This window comes from Oncorhynchus gorbuscha, linkage group LG12 (genome assembly GCF_021184085.1).
Source record: "Oncorhynchus gorbuscha isolate QuinsamMale2020 ecotype Even-year linkage group LG12, OgorEven_v1.0, whole genome shotgun sequence".
Classification (NCBI taxonomy): domain Eukaryota; kingdom Metazoa; phylum Chordata; class Actinopteri; order Salmoniformes; family Salmonidae; genus Oncorhynchus; species Oncorhynchus gorbuscha.
The window spans coordinates 31,889,907-31,909,674 of NC_060184.1; the positions used below are offsets into that span (position 1 = coordinate 31,889,907).

Consider the following 19,768-nt stretch of genomic DNA (forward strand, 5'->3'; position numbering starts at 1 on the left):
TGATTGAGTAGGAGAATAGGAACAGCTGGGAGCAGGAACGGAACGATAGAGAGAGGAGAGAGAGGGAGAGAGAAAAAGGGAACGAACCTAATAAGACCAGCAGGGGGAAACGAACAGAAGGGAAAGCATAATGACAAGACAATATATGACAAAACATGACAGTAAAACAGTGATCATTAAGGTCATTACAGAAAATACCAGACTGATACCTATCAGGATTATTTGTGAGGATAACATCAAGGAGAGTAACCTTTTCTGGGTGTTTGAAGTCATGCCTTGTGGAATTGGTAATAATCTGAGAAGGATTTAGGGAGTGCCATTGCTTTAGGACTTGGTCAGGTGGTTTAAGCATGTCCCAGTTCAGGTCACCTAGCAGGACAAATTCAGACTTAGTGTTAGGGGCCAGGAGAGAGCTTAGGGCAGGTAGGGTACAGGCCGGTGCTGATGGAGGACGATAGCATCGAGCAACAGTCAACAAAGAGCTATTTGAAAGTTTAACGCTTACCAGAAAATCAAATTGTTTGGGGATAGACTTGGTGGAGACAATCGAGCACTGAAGGTGATCCTTGGTAAAGATTGCCACCCCCAACTTTGGAAGGTCTGTCTTGCCGAAAAAAGGTTATAACCAGGAAGGTTAATGTCATGTTTTGTCATATATATTGTCTTGTCATTATGCTTTCCCTTCTGTTCGTTTCCCCCTGCTGGTCTTATTAGGTTCGTTTCCTTTTTCTATCCCTCTCTCTCCCCCTCCCTCTCTCTCCTCTCTCTATCGTTCCGTTCCTGCTCCCAGCTGTTCCTCATTCTCCTAACTCACTCATTTAGTCTTTTCACACCTGTCCCCTATTTTGTCCTCTGATTAGAGTCCCTATTTCTCCCCTTGTTTTCCGCTTCTGTCCTTGTCGGATCCTTGTATGATGTTCGCTGTGCTGTGTCATTGTCTCGCTCTGTCGTGTCTTGTCTCCTTCAGATGCTGCGTGTGAGCAGGTGTCTTAGTCTGCTACGGTCGGTGCCTTCCCGAGGCAACCTGCAGTCAATGGTCGAGTCTCCAGTCTGTCCTCGTCACTACGAGTGGATTTAAGTTTTTTCATGTTTTGTTTTCTTCTTTAATTGTCCAGGAGTATTACTTTTGCCACTTACTGGAATAAAGACTCTGTTTTCGCTAAGTCGCTTTTGGGTCCTCATTCACCTGCATAACAGTTAACGTCAGAATTCAAAACACTCTTTCTTAACCACATTACATTTACATTTAAGTCATTTAGCAGACGCTCTTATCCAGAGCGACTTACACATCTCAGTAATGACCAACAGAAGTATTTATTTCGCCTTTTATCCTTTCAGTTTCTCTAGAGTTTAGGTTTTGAAAACATGGCTCAGGGTGGTCTTGTTTTTGGCCACGTTTTGTGCAATTCAGAACATCCCTAGCAGCTTTCCCACTAATCATTGCTATAGCATAAAGGCAATGGAATTACTCAATGTCATGGCCTTGGCTAAATGTTAGCATTGTTGCCAATTATGACTGTGCTGGCTTACTCATTGTATTCCCTTCTGTTTTTACACAGAATACTTAGTAAATGAATCATCAACAGATTACATTTTTTAAAAGTGTTTATATATATATTTTTTTAATAATCTCGTGCTCATGTGTGTCTTTTTCAAGAAGTCAGTGCAATATATTTTTGAAGGTGGTAAGAGTACACTGGAGCAATACATCAATGATTTGTCACTTGTGGTATTACTATATTCAAACCACGTGACATTTCAGAGCGGGATCTTCCCCTGCGCACGTACTACTATCTTAGCGGATGTTAAAACAGCTCTTTAACAGTATGCTTATGAATGTAGAATGAATGACAAAGGTGGGAGAAGCATGCTCTCTTTCAGGCAGTAATGAATGAAGACTGTTTACGGATTTCGAGAGATGTTACAGCAAAACGGTGAGTGTCTCTGACAAATGTTGAAATGTGTGATTGAGATAATTGTAACTTTAAAACAATTATTGATTTAGCTAGCATTTAGCTCTGGTCCAGGTCCTTAGTGCGCCTTCCTCCGTAGTGAAAGGATACGCACTAACCGCCCTGATCCAGAGCTATCATGCAGCGTGCACTTCTGGATATTACGTTCTGACTGATATTATTATTTGCAACTTAGTTATCGGTTCAGTTTTATGGTATATCGTGCAGTGATTGGAAGTGTCGTTTTATATTTTGGTGATCGACTAATGAGAAAAACTCTCTAAAAATGTTGTGCTTTATTTATTTTTGTCTTCGAGGATCATGCGGGGAAATGTAGGTACATTTATAGGTCACCTCAGTTACTGGTAGTTTGCTGTTATTGTAGCCTACATTTGCGTAAGGACATGAAATAAAATTGTGAGTTTATTGTTGGTTATTTGTTATTTATATTTTATTATAATAATATTTCAAAGCAACTGTGATTAATCATTCCAGAAGGCTATGCATTATTAAGTGTTCAGTAAGCAAAGCATAGCTGTTCACCTTGTTCGACTCGGTGGGTAGTTAAATGTTGTATACATTTTTTTTGTAAACAACGAGATTATCAATATTTAATGAATAGTTGAAATGGTGAAAATTGGAAAATATTTTAAATCAGTCAGGTTGTTGTAGGGACCTAGTGCATGTTGTTCATGTCAATTCATGTGATTACATCTGTCGCATGAGCGCTCACGCACACTCAGCCGGCTATATCTCAACCTTATTCTCAGAATATTGTGTGTGCCATCAGGTAGGCTACGCTAGCCTAGACATAATAATAAGATAGTGAAGCACAACACGACCCACTTAGGTCTCCCATACAAACTGTCAAGTGAGTTGAAAGAGGCGCCTCCTCAAAAATCCCCTGAGCACCGAGATTAACGGGGGTGAAATGAATGTGCGCTACCGTCACTAATGGCAGGCGACACATAGGGCAAATGTTTCATTTTCTCGTAAAGTCATCGTGTTCATCCTTAACATAAATGTGTGTCAGGAAAGAGGGCATTTGACACAATGAAGACAAAGCCTTACAGCAGGCGGAGGAGCCAGCCCCTCTTTCAATATCGATCAAAAGTGTCTAGTCGGGTGGTAGATTCCCTTTCAGCACACAAACTCAGTTTCAGAGAAAATGGTCCAATATATATATATATATATATATATATATATATATATATATATATATATATATATATACTTAGTCTATGCACTTACTGAACCAGTGTGCTGGTCTATGGTTATGTAGAAGCTACAGCTTCTGGGCTATGATTTATACATTCTGAATTGTAAATGCCATGCTAAATGCGTAGGTTACTTGTATTACTATGCGTTAATGATTCAAATTTGCATTTGTTTTATATAGCCTATCTCCTAGTCTCGTTTGTCAGGCAGCAGTTCCCTGATGCCTATTTTCCCAATCTGGTTTGATAGACTAGACGGACATAGTAGACTTAACATGGTAAATGTAAATCTGAGATTATCAAATTAGGGAGTTTCGAGTTCCAATCTCATGACTGACAATTTTAGCATTTTAGCTCATAAGCAATTTTTCAACGGCTTACTGTTTTTGGGCTACTTTGCAACTACTTAGCATGTTAGCTAACCCTTCTCCTAACCCTAATTTGTTACACTATAATACAGCATTTAATTTGTAACATATCATACCAAATGGGTGATGGACATCCAAAAAGTAATACATACCATACGAAACATAACATATCATATTAAATAAAGTGTCTTGGATTTACATACCGAATAATACGGAATGCTCTGAGACCAGGTTGATATTCCCAGTGCTCCAGTGATCCATTCATTCACCCCTCTCATCATAAATGTGACCGACCTGCTTGATTCGGTCTTATGTAGCAAAATGTGAAATTGTGTTTTTACATTGGATAAAAGTAGAGACTCAGAGCTAGAAAATTGTATATCATACACTACAGTTAAGGAACAATGGGAAAGTAAGAATTTGTAATCCCACTTTTGAGAAAATGGCCCTTAAATATTTTGGTGCACCTACTGGAGTGCTCTTCTTTGTCTACACACATTCAAATCAAAATCAAATCAAATTGTATTGGTCACATGCATCGAATACAACAGGTGTAGACCTTACAGTGAAATGCTTACTTACGAGCCCCTAACCAACAATGCAGTTTTAAAAAGTATGGATAAGAATAAGAAATAAAAGTAGCAAGTAATTAAAGAGCAGTATTAAAATAACAATAGTGAGACTATATACATGGGGGGGTACTGGTACGGAGTCAATGTGTGGGGGCACTGGTTAGTTGAGGCAATATGTACATGAAGGTAGAGTTATTAAAGTGACTATGCATAGATAATAACAACAGAGTAGTAGCGGTGTAAAAGAGGGGGTGAGTGTGGGGTCCCAATGCAAATAGTCTGGGTAGCCATTTGATTAGGTGTTCAGGAGTCTTATGGCTTGGGGTAGAAGCTGTTTACAAGCCTCTTGGACCTAGACTTTGCACTCCGGTACTGCTTGCCGTGCGGTGACAGAGAGAACTTTGACCATTTTTAGGGTGTTCCTCTGACACCGCCTGGTATAGAGGTCCTGGATGGCAGGAAGCTTGGCCCCAGTGATGTACTGGGCCGTTCACACTACCCTCTGTAGTGCCTTGCGGTCGGAGGCCGAGCAGTTGCCATACCAGGCAGTGATGTAACCAGTCAGGATGCTCTCGATGGTGCAGCTGTAGAAACTTTTGAGGATCTGAGAACCAATGCCAAATATTTTCAGTCTCCTGAGGGGGAATAGATTTTGTTGTGCCCTCTTCACGACTGTCTTGATGTGCTTGGACCATGTTAGTTTGTTGGTGATGTGGACACCAAGGTATTTGAAGCTCTCAACCTGCTCCACTACAGCCCTGTCGATGAGAATGGGGGTGTGCTCAGTCCTCTTTTTCCTGTAATCTACAATCATTTTCTTTGTTTTGATCACGTTGAGGGAGAGGTTGTTGTCCTGGCACCACACGACCAGGTCTCTGACATCCTCCCTATAGGCTGCCTCGTCATTGTCAACGATCAGGCCTACCACTGTTGTGTCATCGTCAAACCTGAGGGGCCCCAGTGTTGAGGATCAGCGCGGCGGATGTGTTGTTACCGACACTTACCACCTGGGGGCGGCCCGTCAGGAAGTCCAGGATTCAGTCGCAGAGGGAGGTGTTTGCTTATTGATGAGCTTTGAGGGCACTATGGTGTTGAACGCTGAGCTGTAGTCAATGATCAGCATTCTCACATAGGTGTTCATTTTGTCCAGGTGGGAAAGGGCAGAGTGGAGTGCAATTACATCATCTGTGGATCTGTTGGGGCGGTATGCTCTCATGCATGTTTCAGTGTTATTTGCATCGATGCGAGCATAGAAGTAGTTTAGCTCGTCTGGTAGGCTTGTGTCACTGGGCAGCTCTCGGCAATGCTTCCCTTTGTAGTCTGTAATGGTTTTCAAGCCCTGCCCCCTCCGACGAGCGTCAGCACCGGTGTAGTACGATTCGATAATGCAAGGATGGCGCTGACAGAGATGGTTTCCTCGCTTCACGTTCTTAGGAAACTATGCAGTATTTGTTTTTTTTTATGTATTATTTTTTACATTGCTACCCCAGGAAATCTTAAGTTTTATTACATACATTTGGGAAGAACTATTGGATATAAGAGCAACGTCAACTTATCAACATTACGACCAGGAATACGACTTTTCCAAAGTGGATCCTGTTTGGACCACCACCCAGGACAATGTATCGGATCCCAGTAGGCGACCCAAAACAACGACGCCACAGAAGGGGCAGATGGAGCAGTCTTCTGGTCAGGCTCCGTAGACGGGCTCATCACTCACCGTTCCCGAGTATACTACTTGCCAATATCCTGTCTCTTGACAACAAGGTAGACAAAATCTTGCAAGGGTTGCCTTCCAGAGAGACATCAGAGATTGTAACATTCTCTGTTTCACAGAAACATGGCTCACTCCGGATATGTTATCAGAGTCGGTACAGCCACCCGGTTTCTTCATGCATCGCGCCTACAGAAACAAACATCTCTATGCTAAGAAGAAAGGCGAGGGAGTATGCCTTATGATTAACGATTCGTGGTGTGATCATGACAACATACAGGAACTCAAGTCCTTTTGTTCACCTGACCTAGAATTATTTACAATCAAATGCTGACTGCATTATCTACCAAGAGAATTATCTTCGATTATAATCATAGCCATGTATATCCCCCCCCTCCCAAGCAGACACCTTGACCGCCCTGAAATAACTTCATTGCACTCTATGTAAACTGGAAACCATATATCCTGAGGCAGCATATATTGTAGCTGGGGATTTTAACAAAGCTAATCTGAAAACAAGGCTCCCTAAATTTTATCAGCATATCGAATGTGCGACACGGGCTGGCAATATTCTGGATCGTTGCTACTCTAACTTCAGCGACGCATACAAAGCCCTCCCTCACCCTCCTTTCGGCAAATCTGACCATGAATCCAATTTGTTGCTCCCAGCCTATAGACAGAAACTGTTCCAGATAGCCTCAGACAACAACATTGATGTATATGCTGATTCGATGAGCGAGTTTATTAGCGAGTGCATCGGTGATGTTGTACCCACAGTGACTATTAAAACCTTACCCAACCAGAAACTGTGGATTGACGGCAGCATTCGAACAAAACTGAAGCGCGAACCACTGCTTTTAATCATGGCAAGGCAACCGGAAACATGACCAAATACAAACAGTGTGTCACGCCTTGGTCATTGTATTTTGTGTTTTTGTTATATGTTTGGGTAGGCCAGGGTGTGACATGGGTTTATTGTTGTTTTCGTATTGGGGTTTGTTTTGTTTGGGATCGCGGCTGATTAGGGGTGTTGTATAGGCTTGGCTGCCTGAGGCGATTCTCAATCAGTCAGGCAATTCTCGTTGTCTCTGATTGGGAACCGTATTTAGGGAGCCATAGTTTCGCTTTGTATTTAGTGGGTGATTGTTCCTGTCTTTGTGTAGTTTTCACCAGATAGGCTGTAATAAGTTGCACGTTCTGTTTGTTGTTTTCGTCTTTATAAGTTATTTCATGTACCGCGATTCATTTCATTAAAGTCATGAGTAACCAACACGCTGCATTTCGGTCCGACTCTCTTCCTTCAACAGACGAACGCCGTTACACAGTGTAGCTATTCCCTTCGCAAGGCAATCAAACAAGCTAAGCATCAGTATGGAGACAAAGTAGAGTTGCAATTCAATGGCTCAGACATGAGACGTATGTGGCAGGGTCTACAGACAATCGCGGATTACAGAAAGAAAACCAGCCCCATCACAGACACCAAAGTCTTGCTCTCAGACAAATTAAACAACTTCTGGCACGGCCCGCTACCAAAGCCTGCGGGCTCTCCTTCACCGCGGCCAACATGAGTAAAACATTTAAACGTGTTAACCCTCGGAAGGCTGCCGGCCCAGACGGCATCCCTAGCCACGTCCTCAGAGCATGCACAGACCAGCTGGCTGGTGTGTTTACGGACATATTCAATCAATCCCTATCCCAGTCTGCTGTTCCCACATGCTTCAAGAGGGCCAACAACATCTCCACCCCACTGATCCTCAACACTGGGGCCCCACAAGGGTGCGTTCTCAGCCCTCTCCTGTACTCCCTGTTCACCCATGACTGTGTGGCGATGCACACCTCCAACTCAGTCATCAAGTTTGCAGATGACACTACAGTCGTAGGCTTGATTACCAACAACGACGAGACGGCCTACAGGGAGGAGGTGAGGGCCCTCGGAGTGTGGTGTCAGGAAAATAACCTCACACTCAATGTCAACAAAACAAATGAAATGATTGTGGACTTCAGGAAACAGCAGAGGGAGCACCCCCGTATCCACATTGACGGGACAGTAGTGGAGAAGGTGGAAAGTTTTAAGTTCCTCGGCGTACACATCACAGACAAACGGAATTGGTCCACCCACACAGACAGCATCGTGAAGAAGGCGCAGCAGCGCCTCTTCAACCTCAGGAGGCTGAAGAAATTTGGCTTGTCACCAAAAGCACTCACAAACTTCTACAGATGCACAATCGAGAGCATCCTGTCGGGCTGTATCACCGCCTGGTACAGCAACTGCTCCGCCCACAACCGTAAGGCTCTCCAGAGGGTAGTGAGGTCCGCACAACGCATCACTGGTGGCAAACTACCTGCCCTCCAGGACCCCTACACCACCGATGTCACAGAAAGGCCAAAACGATAATCAAGGACAACAACCACCCGAGCAACTACCTGTTCACCCCGCTATCATCCAGAAGGCGAGGTCAGTACAGGTGCATCAATGCTGGAACTGAGACTGAAAAACAGCTTCTATCTCAAGGACATCAGACTGTTAGACAGCCTTCACTAACATTGAGTGGCTGCTCCCAACATACTGACTGAAATCTCTAGCCACTTTAATAATTAAAAATTGGATGTAATAAATGTATCACTAGTCACTTCTAACAATGTCACTTTATATAATGTTTACATACCCTACATTACTCATCTCATATGTATATACTGTACTCTACACCATCTACTGCATATTGCCTATGCCGCACAGCCATCACTCATCCATATATTTATATGTACATATTATTTTTCATTCCTTTACACTTGTGTGTATAAGGTAGTTATTGTGAATTTGTTAGATTACTTGTTAGATATTACTGCACGGTTGGAACTAGAAGCACAAGCATTTCGCTACACTCGCATTAACATCTGCTAATCATGTGTATGTGATCAATAAAATTTGATTTGATTTAGTCCTGTATTGACGCTTTGCCTGTTTGATGGTTCGTCAAAGGGCATAGTGGGATTTCTTATAAGCTTCCGGGTTAGAGTCCCGCTCCTTGAAAGCTGCAGCTCTCGCCTTTAGCTCAGTGCGAATGTTTCCTGTAATCCATGGCTTCTGGTTGGGGTATGTACGTATGGTCACTGTGGGGACGACGTCATCAATGCACTTATTGATGAAGCCAATGACTGACGTGGTGTTACTCCTCAATGCCATCGGAGGAATCCAGGAACATATCCCAGTCTGTGCTAGCAAAACAGTCCTGTAGCTTAGTATCTCTTTCATCTGACCACTTTTTTATTGATTGATTGAATTATGATCAGATTTGCCAAGTGGAGGACGAGGGAGAGCTTTCTGTGCGTATTTGTGTGTGGAGTAAAGGTGGTCCAGAGGTTTTTTTCCCCTCTGGTTGCACATGTAACATGCTGATAGAAATTTGGTGGAACAGATTGAACTTTCCCTGCATTAAAGTCCCCGGCTACTTGGAGTGCCGCCTCTGGGTGAGTGTTTTCTTGTTTGCTTATGGCGGAATACAGCTCATTCAATGCCATCTTAGTGCCAGCCTCTGACTGTGGTGGTATTTAAACAGCTACAAAAAATACAGATGAAAACTCTCTAGGTAGATAGTGTGGTCTACAGCTTATCATGAGATACTCTACCTCAGGCGAGCAAAACCTTGAGACTTCCTTAGATATTGTGCACTAGCTGTTATTTACAAAAATACATAGTCTGCCACCCCTTGTCTTACCAGACACCAGCTGTTTTATCCTGCCGGTGCAGCGTATAACCAGCCAGCTGTATGTTGATAGTGTCGTTGTTCAGCCACGGCTCCGTGAAGCATAAAATATTACAGTTTTGAATGTCCCGTTGTTAGTTTAATCTTCCGCGTAGATCGTCTATTTTATTGTCCAAAGATTGCACGTTTGCTAGCAGAATGGAAGGAAGTGGGGGTTTATTTGATCGCCTACGAATTCTCAGAAGGCAGCCCACCCTTTGGCCCCTTTTTCTCCGCCTCCTCTTCACTCAAATCACGGGGATCTGGGCCTGTTCCCAATAAATCAGCATATCGTTCGCATGCGTCGGGCTCGTCAAAGGAAAAAAAGGATTCTGACAGTCAGTGGTGAGTAATCGCGGTCCAGATATCCAGAAGTTATTTTCGGTCATTAGAGACGGTAGCGGCAACATTATGTACAAAATAAGTAAAAAAATAAGTTACAAACAAAAAAACAATCAGTTGGGAGCACGTGAAACGTCTTCTGGTGCCATTTTAGTGAAGGTAGCTATGATATGGTCATTCAGCATTTTTCACACCCTCTTATACCTTAGCCCCAGCCATCTCTTTAAGGATTTACATGTGAGGCCATGTGCTAAACAGAGTGAATTTGGTAATGTACTAAACAACCAACGATGTCAAGACTAAAGGCTGGTTTATACTACCTATCGACATGTCTGTAGAGGGTTGTCGCAGTGACATCATGAACATTCTATTGTCATCTGACATCAAACTTGTTGTTATGAAAAAGTATTAACACAAAATGACAGGCAGTCTGTTGGTTCAAAACGGCATAATTGGTGTATTTTAACACCAATAAACCTATTGTTTAAAATTGAGTTTAGTATATGTCAATCTAGCAAACCAGGCAAGTAAAATAAACTTTCTAAACAAGATTTTGGTTAGTTTCTAGTTTGTTAGCCAGTTCAAATAATGACCATATCATATCTGACAACGTCTTAACTATAACATATTTTATTAATTATTACAGTAAAATAAACTCACAATAGGTTTAATGGCGAGCTAATTATAGAAAATAACTTACGGCTGTGAGTGTGACGAAATAAAAGCAGGTCATTTTACTGGAGCATTTTAGAACTTGGACACTGTCTAGTTGTCCTAACATTTTTATCCCAATTTGACTTTGGTGCAGATCATGATTTTCTTCACATTACTGTCTCTGGTAAACACATACTATATCAAATAAAATACATGTTTATTTGTCACATGCACAGGATACAGAAGGTGTAAACGCTACAGTGAAATGGTTACTTGCATAGTGGAGCCTTTTGTTTAGACATGTAGGTAGGTAGCTAGCTAGCTATCCCAACTCATAATGTTACTTCCATGGATGAATCTGCAGGTAGCTAAAGCTAACCAGCTATGTTCAATGTTAGCTAGCTGGCTAACATTGGGCTATAAACTAGTAATGCAAATGGCTTTCTGAGATACAAATAATATTACTAACATTAGCTAGCTAGCTAACAGTATTCTTCAACTTGCAATGTAAACATCTTTCTGAGAAAATTAGAAATGTATAATATCTGAAAATGTATGGAGCTAGACTGTCATGCAGGTGAAAGAGGACCCAAAAGCGACTTGGCGAAAACAGAGTCTTTAATCCAGTAAAGTAAATACAAACAAAAAACACAACTTTCACTCGAAATGACGAGGACAAACTGGAGACTCGATCTTGAACAGCAGGTGAACAGCAGGTTGCCTCGGGAAGGCACTTGAACCAGACAGACTCAGACACCTGCACACCACGCAGCATCTGAGGAAAACACGACACGACAGGGCGATACACAAACACAGCACGGTGAATTCTAGACAAGGAACCGACAGGACAGGAACGGAACACAAAGGAAGAAATAGGGACTCTAATCAGGGGAAAGGATCGGGAACAGGTGTGGGAAGACTAAATGATTGATTAGGGGAATAGGAACAGCTGGGAGCAGGAACGGAACGATAGAGAGAAGAGAGAGCGAGAGAGTGAGAGAGGGAGGGGAGAGAGAGGGATAGAAAGAGGGAAAGAACCTAATAAGACCAGCAGAGGGAAACGAATAGAATGGGAAGCACAGGGACAAGACAAGATAATAAATGACAAAACATGACAGTACCCCCACTCACCGAGCGCCTCCTGGCGCACTCGAGGAGGAATCCTGGCGGCAACGGAGGAAATCATCAATGAGTGAACGGTCCAGCACGTCCCGAGACGGAACCCAACTCCTCTCCTCAGGACCGTAACCCTCCCAATCCACTAAGTATTGGTGACCCCGTCCCCGAGAACGCATGTCCATGATCTTATGTACCTTGTAAATAGGTGCGCTCTCGACAAGGACGGGAGGGGGAGGGAAGACGAACGGGGTGCGAAGAAAGGGCTTGACACAGGAGACATGGAAGACAGGATGGACGCGACGAAGATGTCGCGGAAGAAGCAGTCGCACAGCGACAGGATTGACGACCTGGGAGACACGGAACGGACCAATGAACCGCGGAGTCAACTTACGAGAAGCTGTCGTAAGAGGAAGGTTGCGAGTGGAAAGCCACACTCTCTGGCCGCAACAATACCTTGGACTCTTAATCCTGCGTTTATTGGCGGCTCTCACAGTCTGTGCCCTGTAACGGCAAAGTGCAGACCTCACCCTCCTCCAGGTGCGCTCACAACGTTGGACAAACGCTTGAGCGGAGGGAACGCTGGACTCGGCAAGCTGGGATGAGAACAGAGGAGGCTGGTAACCCAGACTACTCTGAAACGGAGATAACCCGGTAGCAGACGAAGGAAGCGAATTGTGAGCGTATTCTGCCCAGGGGAGCTGTTCTGCCCAAGACGCAGGGTTTCTGAAAGAAAGGCTGCGTAGTATGCGACCAATCGTCTGATTGGCCCTCTGCTTGACCGTTAGACTGGGGATGAAACCCGGAAGAGAGACTGACGGACGCACCAATCAAACGACAGAACTCCCTCCAAAACTGTGACGTGAATTGCGGGCCTCTGTCTGAAACGGCGTCTAACGGGAGGCCATGAATTCTGAATACATTCTCGATAATGATTTGTGCCGTCTCCTTAGCGGAAGGAAGTTTAGCGAGGGGAATGAAATGTGCCGCCTTAGAGAACCTATCGACAACCGTAAGAATCACAGTCTTCCCCGCAGACAAAGGCAGACCGGTAATGAAGTCTAGGGCGATGTGAGACCATGGTCGAGAAGGAATGGGGAGCGGTCTGAGACGACCGGCAGGAGGAGAGTTACCCGACTTAGTCTGCGCGCAGTCCGAACAAGCAGCCACGAAACGGCGCGTGTCACGCTCCTGAGTCGGCCACCAAAAGCGCTGGCGAATAGACGCAAGAGTGCCTCGAACACCGGGATGACCAGCTAACTTGGCAGAGTGAGCCCACTGAAGAACAGCCAGACGAGTGGAAACAGGAACGAAAAGGAGGTTACTAGGACAAGCGCGCGGCGACGCAGTGTGCGTGAGTGCTTGCTTAACCTGTCTTTCAATTCCCCAGACTGTTAACCCGACAACACGCCCATAAGGAAGAATCCCCTCGGGATCAGTAGAAGCCACAGAAGAACTAAACAGACGGGATAAGGCATCAGGCTTGGTGTTCTTGCTACCCGGACGGTAAGAAATCACAAACTCGAAACGAGCGAAAAACAACGCCCAACGAGCTTGACGGGCATTAAGTCGTTTGGCAGAACGGATGTACTCAAGGTTCTTATGGTCTGTCCAAACGACAAAGGAACGGTCGCCCCCTCCAACCACTGTCGCCATTCGCCTAGGGCTAAGCGGATGGCGAGCAGTTCACGGTTACCCACATCATAGTTGTGCTCAGATGGCGACAGGCGATGAGAAAAATAAGCGCAAGGATGAACCTTATCGTCAGACTGGAAGCGCTGGGATAGAATGGCTCCCACGCCTACCTCTGAAGCGTCAACCTCGACAATGAATTGTCTAGTGACGTCAGGAGTAACGAGGATAGGAGCGGACGTAAAACGTTCTTTTAGAAGATCAAAAGCTCCCTGGGCGGAACCGGACCACTTAAAACACGTCTTGACAGAAGTAAGAGCTGTGAGAGGGGCAGCAACTTGACCGAAATTACGAATGAAACGCCGATAGAAATTAGCGAAACCTAAAAAGCGCTGCAACTCGACACGTGACCTTGGAACGGGCCAATCACTGACAGCTTGGACCTTAGCGGAATCCATCTGAATGCCTTCAGCGGAAATAACGGAACCGAGAAAAGTAACGGAGGAGACATGAAAAGAGCACTTCTCAGACTTTACGTAGAGACAATTCTCTAAAAGGCGCTGTAGAACACGTCGAACGTGCTGAACATGAATCTCGAGTGACGGAGAAAAAATCAGGATATCGTCAAGATAGACAAAAACAAAGATGTTCAGCATGTCTCTCAGAACATCATTAACTAATGCCTGAAAAACAGCTGGCGCATTGGCGAGACCAAACGGCAGAACCCGGTACTCAAAATGCCCTAACGGAGTGTTAAACGCCGTTTTCCACTCGTCCCCCTCTCTGATGCGCACGAGATGGTAAGCGTTACGAAGGTCCAACTTAGTAAAGCACCTGGCTCCCTGCAGAATCTCGAAGGCTGATGACATAAGGGGAAGCGGATAACGATTCTTAACCGTTATGTCATTCAGCCCTCGATAATCCACGCAGGGGCGCAGAGTACCGTCCTTCTTCTTAACAAAAAAGAACCCCGCCCCGGCCGGAGAGGAAGAAGGCACTATGGTACCGGCGTCAAGAGACACAGACAAATAATCCTCGAGAGCCTTACGTTCGGGAGCCGACAGAGAGTATAGTCTACCCCGAGGAGGAGTGGTCCCCGGAAGGAGATCAATACTACAATCATACGACCGGTGAGGAGGAAGGGAGTTGGCTCGGGACCGACTGAAGACCGTGCGCAGATCATGATATTCCTCCGGCACTCCTGTCAAATCGCCAGGTTCCTCCTGAGAAGTAGGGACAGAAGAAACGGGAGGGATGGCAGACATTAAACACTTCACATGACAAGAAACGTTCCAGGATAGGATAGAATTACTAGACCAATTAATAGAAGGATTATGACATACTAGCCAGGGATGACCCAAAACAACAGGTGTAAACGGTGAACGAAAAATCAAAAAAGAAATAGTCTCACTGTGGTTACCAGATACTGTGAGGGTTAAAGGTAGTGTCTCAAATCTGATACTGGGAAGATGACTACCATCTAAGGCGAACATGGGCGTAGGCTTCTCTAACTCTCTGAAAGGAATGTCATGTTTCCGAACCCATGCTTCGTCCATGAAACAACCCTCAGCCCCAGAGTCTATCAAGGCACTACATGTAGCACCCGAACCGGTCCAGCATAGATGGACCGACAAAGTAGTACAGGATTTTGATGGAGAGACTTGAGTAGTTGCGCTCACCTGTAGCCCTCCGCTTACAGATGAGCTCTGGCTTTTACTGGACATGAATTAACAAAATGTCCAGCAACTCCGCAATAGAGGCACAGGCGGTTGGTGATCCTCCGTTCCCTCTCCTTAGTCGAGATGCGAATCCCTCCCAGCTGCATGGGCTCAGACTCTGAGCCAGAGGAGGGAGATGGTTGCGATGCGGAGCAGGGAAACACCGTTGATGCGAGCTCTCTTCCACGAGCCCGGTGACGAAGATCTACCCGTCGTTCTATGCGGATGGCGAGAGCAATCAAAGAGTCCACATCTGAAGGAACCTCCCGGGAGAGAATCTCATCCTTAACCACTGCGTGGAGTCCCTCCAGAAAACGAGCGAGAGCAGCGCCGGCTCGTTCCACTCACTAGAGGCAGCAAGAGTGCGAAACTCAATAGAATAATCCGTTATGGACCGTTCACCTTGGCATAAGGAAGCCAGGGCCCTAGAAGCCTCCCTACCAAAAACTGAACGGTCAAAAACCCGAATCATCTCCTCTTTAAAGTTCTGGAACTTGTTAGAGCAATCAGCCCTTGCCTCCCAGATAGCTGTGCCCCATTCTCGAGCCCGGCCAGTAAGGAGTGAAATGACGTAAGCAACCCGAGCTCTCTCTCTAGAGTATGTGTTGGGTTGGAGAGAGAACACAATCTCACACTGCGTGAGAAAGGAGCGGCACTCAGTGGGCTGCCCGGAGTAGCTGTCATGCAGGTGAAAGAGGACCCAAAAGCGACTTAACAGAAACAGAGTTTATTCAAGTCCAAACAGAAAACGACAAATCCTGAATCCTTAACAGGAAATGTCCAAACAGGGAATAACAGAAATCCTCTAGTCTGTAGAGGGGAATAACAGGAGAAGCGGCCACAGACTGCAGGTCGCTTCGGGTAGGCGCAGGCCGTAGCTGACAGAGACACCTGCTCACACGCAGCATCTGATGAAGGCAAAAACACGACAGGACAGGGCGATACACAATCACAGCACGGTGAATTCTAAACAAGGAACCGACAGGACAGGAACGGAACACAAAGGAAGAAATAGGGACTCTAATCAGGGGAAAGGATCGGGAACAGGTGTGGGAAGACTAAATGATGATTAGGGGAATAGGAACAGCTGGGAGCAGGAACGGAACGATAGAGAGAAGAGAGAGCGAGAGAGTGAGAGAGGGAGGGGGAGAGAGAGGGATAGAAAGAGGGAAAGAACCTAATAAGACCAGCAGAGGGAAACGAATAGAATGGGGAGCACAGGGACAAGACATGATAATAAATGACAAACATGACAGTAGCAAGGTGGGTTATTAACCCTAGGTTCTGGAGGCTCGGCAGGCCAGGAAGTAACAGGTGGCACGAGACGTAGACTCTGGAACTGTCCAGAGAGGTCGGAAACCTGAGCGGCCAGGTTCTCCACGGCATGGCGAGCAGCAGACAATTCCTGCTCGTGTCTGCCGAGCATGGCTCCTTGGATCTCGACGGCAGTGTAACGAGCGTCTGAAGTCGCTGGGTCCATTCCTTGGTCGGTTCCTTCTGTCATGCAGGTGAAAGAGGACCCAAAAGCGACTTGGCGAAAACAGAGTCTTTAATCCAGTAAAGTAAATACAAACAAAAAACACAACTTTCACTCGAAATGACGAGGACAAACTGGAGACTCGATCTTGAACAGCAGGTGAACAGCAGGTTGCCTCGGGAAGGCACTTGAACCAGACAGACTCAGACACCTGCACACCACGCAGCATCTGAGGAAAACACGACACGACAGGGCGATACACAAACACAGCACGGTGAATTCTAGACAAGGAACCGACAGGACAGGAACGGAACACAAAGGAAGAAATAGGGACTCTAATCAGGGGAAAGGATCGGGAACAGGTGTGGGAAGACTAAATGATTGATTAGGGGAATAGGAACAGCTGGGAGCAGGAACGGAACGATAGAGAGAAGAGAGAGCGAGAGAGTGAGAGAGGGAGGGGGAGAGAGAGGGATAGAAAGAGGGAAAGAACCTAATAAGACCAGCAGAGGGAAACGAATAGAATGGGAAGCACAGGGACAAGACAAGATAATAAATGACAAAACATGACATAGACTCTCTTACCTGTGTGTATAGAAAGTGAACACCCCCTTTTAAAAATGTTTTGTTGCCTTACAACCTGAAATGGAAACATAAAATCAGACTTTATTTACACACGGATAACCTACAATGTCCAAGTGAATTTTTTTCTCTCCAAAAATCTTTCTAATAAACAGTAAAATACCCTATTTGAGAGTTAATACTTGGTGGATAATACTTAATACTTGAATTATAGCCACAAGTCTCTTTGAATACGTCTCTACTAACTTTTCAGACCTAGACTGTGCAATATTTGCCTATTCTTCTTTGCAGAATTGTTTAAGCTCAGTCAAATTGCATGGTGACCGCTCATGGACTGCACCCTTCAAGTCCTTCCACAGATTCTCAATAGGATTTAGATCGGGGCTCTGACTAGGCCACTCAAGGAGTTTCGCCTTATTTTCCTTCAGCCACTGTACAGTTGCTTTGGCAGTGTGCTTTGTTTCATTGTCATGTTGAAACGTGAACCATCTTCCCATTTTTAACTTCCTGGCAGAGGGCTGCAGGTTCTCCTCAAGAATCTGTTGGTATTTTGCACTGTCCATTTTCCTTTCTATCCTGACAAGTGGTCCAGTCCCTGCTGAAGAGAAACACCCCCACAACAGGATGCTTCCACCGCCGTGCTGTACTGTTGGCATGGTGTTCTTTGAGTGGGAAGATTTATTGGGTTTTTCGCCGGACATATCATTTTGCTTTCAGGCCAAAAAGTTCAATTTTGGTCTCATCTGACCACAGCACCTTTTGCCACTTAGCCTCGTAATCTACAATGTGCATTTTTGCAAAGCTCAAACAAGACTTGATGTGGCTTTTTTTGAGGACTGTTTTTTTTTCTTGCCACCCTCCCATGGAGGCCAGATTTGTGGAGCGCTTGTGATATTGTGGTCACATACACACATTGACTAGTCTTTGCCATAAAGGCCTGAAGCTCCTTCAAAGTCTCTATTGGCTTCTTGGTAGCCTCTGTGATCAGTCTCCTCCTTGCCGGTCATCCAGTTTGGAAGGCGGCCTGAACTATCCAGGGTCTGGGCATCGCCATATGCCTTCCATTTCTTAATAATGGTCTTAACTGTGCTCCGAGGGATAGACAACGCCTTTTAAATTGTTTTATTTCCATCCCCTGGCTTCTGCCTTACCACAACTTTATCTCGTAGATCTTATGAAAGTACCTTTCTGCTCATAGTGGATTCTTTGCTTTGAATTGGACTACTAAGCAGTGGAGTCCTCTATGAACAACTGCTTTTATTCTGAACTAATCATAGTCACTACAATTGATCACAGATGGAAGTAAATTAGCTTGATTTGTTATCTGGAAAGTGTTTGGTTATACCTCAGAATATGTGAAATTGCAATTCTAATTCTTATTCAAGTAGGGTATTTTACTGTTTTACTTTTAATACATTTAAATATGTATTTTTTCCGCTTGGATATTGTGGGTTACTGTGTGTAAATAAAGCCTGAAATGTCAAATGTTGTGTTTTCATTTCAGGCTCTAAGGCAACAAAACATTTTGAAAGGGGGTGGTGACTTTCTATACCCACTGTACATGGATGACCGCTTCTCCCTCTCTGTCACAGATGCCATGGTTGCCCTTAGTTTGAAGATGTAATCCGGAGACAGGTGTTTTATACAACAGCCTTCTGTGTGTTCTATTTTCAACTCCCTCCGCATATTTGCAATCAAACGGCAGAATTTTCTCCATCTCTTTAGCTGTCATGCTCTGCTTCCACCGGGCAGAGCTAACAGGAAGGTTCTTGTCTTTTTCTGTGGTCAAACCAACAAGGCTCGTAATTTAACAATTTTATTCGCATTTACAGATGGCAATGAAAGTTCACATGTTCCAGAAGACATTTCTGCCAAAAAACACATTTTAATAAAAGAAAATTATGTTAAAGTGAAATGCCTGCCCTGTGATGTAGTGACGTGCAACATACACCTAATTTCCTGAAACAAGTCACAAATATGACTGGGAAATTAACCACTTTATTATTTAAGCATCCATCTTGAACAGCCATAGGGTAAAAATTATGCTCTGCCACACAGGAGAGTGTTGCTTTCGTGTTGCTCTTGTAAAAATGTAATTGGTTTAACAAGGCTTCTTGACCCACACTCATTTCAGAAGTATTTTTTTGGTCAAGTAAAGACTGGGCTGGTCCAATTTGTTAATTTCTCCTCTGCACATCACAGGGACTGAGTCAACTCTGTAGCTGCAGGGTTCAATCTTTTTCAGTTAAAAAGACAAAAGCAAGATGCAACACACTCTTTGGCTGAGTCTTTGCCTTAGAGTCAGTTTAACTGCTTAGAGTGCAGTTTAATTATATAACTGCTTTGACACAATCACTCAACAATTCCACTGTATAGAATTACACAAGTCACTCTCTAATATTAAGGAAGTCTCGGTTCTGCTCACCTGAGTTAGAATACCTCATGATAAGCTGTAGACCACACTATTTACCAAGATCATTTTTATGTATATTTTTTGTAGTATTTACCACCACAAACTGATGCTGGCACTAAGACCGCACTCAACGGGCTTTATAGGGCCATAAGCAAAAAATAAATAAATGCTCACCAAGAGGCAACGCTCCTAGTGGCCGGTGACTTTATGTGGTCTGATGAAGCGGATGCTAAACTACACGACTCTTTCGCTAGACCAGACGGGAAAA

At 44.6% G+C, this 19,768-nt stretch overlaps 1 protein-coding gene across 1 annotated transcript in view; it reads left to right on the forward strand.

Moving 5' to 3' along the window:
* The first annotated feature begins 1,812 nt into the window (after positions 1-1,812).
* LOC123990882 (probable G-protein coupled receptor 132) overlaps positions 1,813-19,768 on the forward strand; it is a 29,220-nt gene continuing 11,264 nt past the window's right edge. The window contains exon 1 of the mRNA XM_046291846.1: positions 1,813-1,934. Within this exon, the coding sequence (XP_046147802.1) occupies positions 1,892-1,934 (43 nt within the window). The 5' untranslated portion in view covers positions 1,813-1,891. The remainder of the gene's footprint in view (positions 1,935-19,768) is intronic.